At 41.0% G+C, this 1,550-nt stretch overlaps 1 protein-coding gene across 1 annotated transcript; it reads right to left on the bottom strand.

Moving 5' to 3' along the window:
• Positions 1–294: 294 nt before the first annotated feature.
• Positions 295–1,340, bottom strand: LOC135715459 (cilia- and flagella-associated protein 298; the record flags this gene model as incomplete). Its single annotated transcript, XM_065238730.1, is given in 5 exon segments — positions 295–543; positions 602–856; positions 858–997; positions 1,063–1,140; positions 1,143–1,340. Coding segments are annotated over 5 exon segments (780 nt in total), but the record flags the coding sequence as incomplete, so codon positions are not given.
• Between the last annotated feature and the right edge of the window lie 210 nt (positions 1,341–1,550).

The raw sequence follows: 1,550 nt of genomic DNA, 5'->3' as shown, positions 1-1,550 counted from the left end.
AGCGAAAACAGATGTTCTGCAAAAATTGCCTCGCTAGAAGCAATCATATTCCTAAGTCGTAGGTGACTTAGGTAGAAGCTGTGGGAAAAGCACCCAAAACGGCGGCCAAAGAAAAACTAAAGTGAAATTTGATTGATTGAAGTGTACCTACCCACTTCTTATGGTTTGTAGTGATAGGATATAATTATTGTTTAATATTTATAACGGCCTTATGTGGTCCACCCAAACTTAACAAAATGTTATGCATTAAAAGTTTTTTGAAACTCTCATGAACAAACTAAAAACAAATCGTACGAAAAAAAACAAATCGCTTACCTTAAGTTCTTCTTGGCGACGATAAGCTTGCAACATCAATTGTTTCTTGGCTTCTTCCGACATTACTGGTTCTCTACCCGGTGCGCCTTCGTTGATTTTTGATAACTTTATAACGATTTTCGTTTTTTCATTGTTCCCAACGATTTCCAACAGTTTTCGATCAGGAAGCATAAGCTTTCCGGCAAACCAAAGCTGAACTTTAGCGGGCTCAATCACTTCAAGAGATGCCTGTGGATAGCTTATATGAAGAAAAAATCTTGTCTCGCTAACTCGGATTTGAGTTTACCTGTGTTCCAGTCAAATCTTCGGTATTTAAAAATTCCATTAGAATCGGATCATGTGGTGGAAGTTGCATAGGATAAACGATGGTTACCGCACCACGCAGCAAGTCCAATGCATCTTGTACCACTTTTTGCTGGATAATGGTACCCAGGTCGACTTGCTTTTTAGAGATCATTAACCTAGCGTCGGTCACGGCTTTTTCCAAAATTTCTTGCATCTTTTCTTGCGGCTGTCGCCCATTTCGACGACCCACTGGATCGGGAATTAGCGATCCAACCGCCGGAAGGTACACATTTTTCGGCCCACTCGTCGACCAAGTGCAGCTCTTTCTACCTGTTCATCGTAAGCCCAAGCATATCTAGTGGTAGCATGGTGCCGTGCTTCGATAGTTCTTCAATTTCTGTCAATAGTGGACAAAAATAATCGATAGAAAATGTGCAAGATGTCCGCGATGCAGTTACTTACCGGAGCACACGCGGCTAACTTTCAGGCGGCCATTGTAGATTGTTAGCAACTCGAGTGAAAGTTGCTCATCGTAATTGATAGATTTGTTTCATAGAGAAACTGGCTTTCATCACCTCGTTTAACATGTAGCAAAACCATTTTGAAGATGAGTAAACTTTCACGGTATTTAGTCAAAAGTATTCCGTACGTTTGCTGACACACAGTTTCAAGAATGCCTCGGAAAGCGGTGGGAGTAAATAAATATTTATTCTATTTACTATGGCAACGCATGTAGTACCAGCAACGGCGTTTCACGTAGGGTAGAGCATCGACATGGACAACCATTCGCAACACAAACAAAACAAACTAACGAAGTTATACCTATGACAGACAGTGTGTCGTGTGTCGGTGCTGGATTAAATGAGCACAACTCCTTTAATCCAGTACCACAAACGATGGTACTAGATTAAAGGAGTACAACGGTACTACAAATGTTGTATGTCGATAGT

This window comes from Ochlerotatus camptorhynchus, unplaced genomic scaffold (genome assembly GCF_037179485.1).
Source record: "Ochlerotatus camptorhynchus isolate MF236.1 unplaced genomic scaffold, CSIRO-AGI_Acam_v1.1 ptg000925l, whole genome shotgun sequence".
Classification (NCBI taxonomy): domain Eukaryota; kingdom Metazoa; phylum Arthropoda; class Insecta; order Diptera; family Culicidae; genus Ochlerotatus; species Ochlerotatus camptorhynchus.
This window is presented reverse-complemented; position numbering and strand designations above follow the sequence as displayed.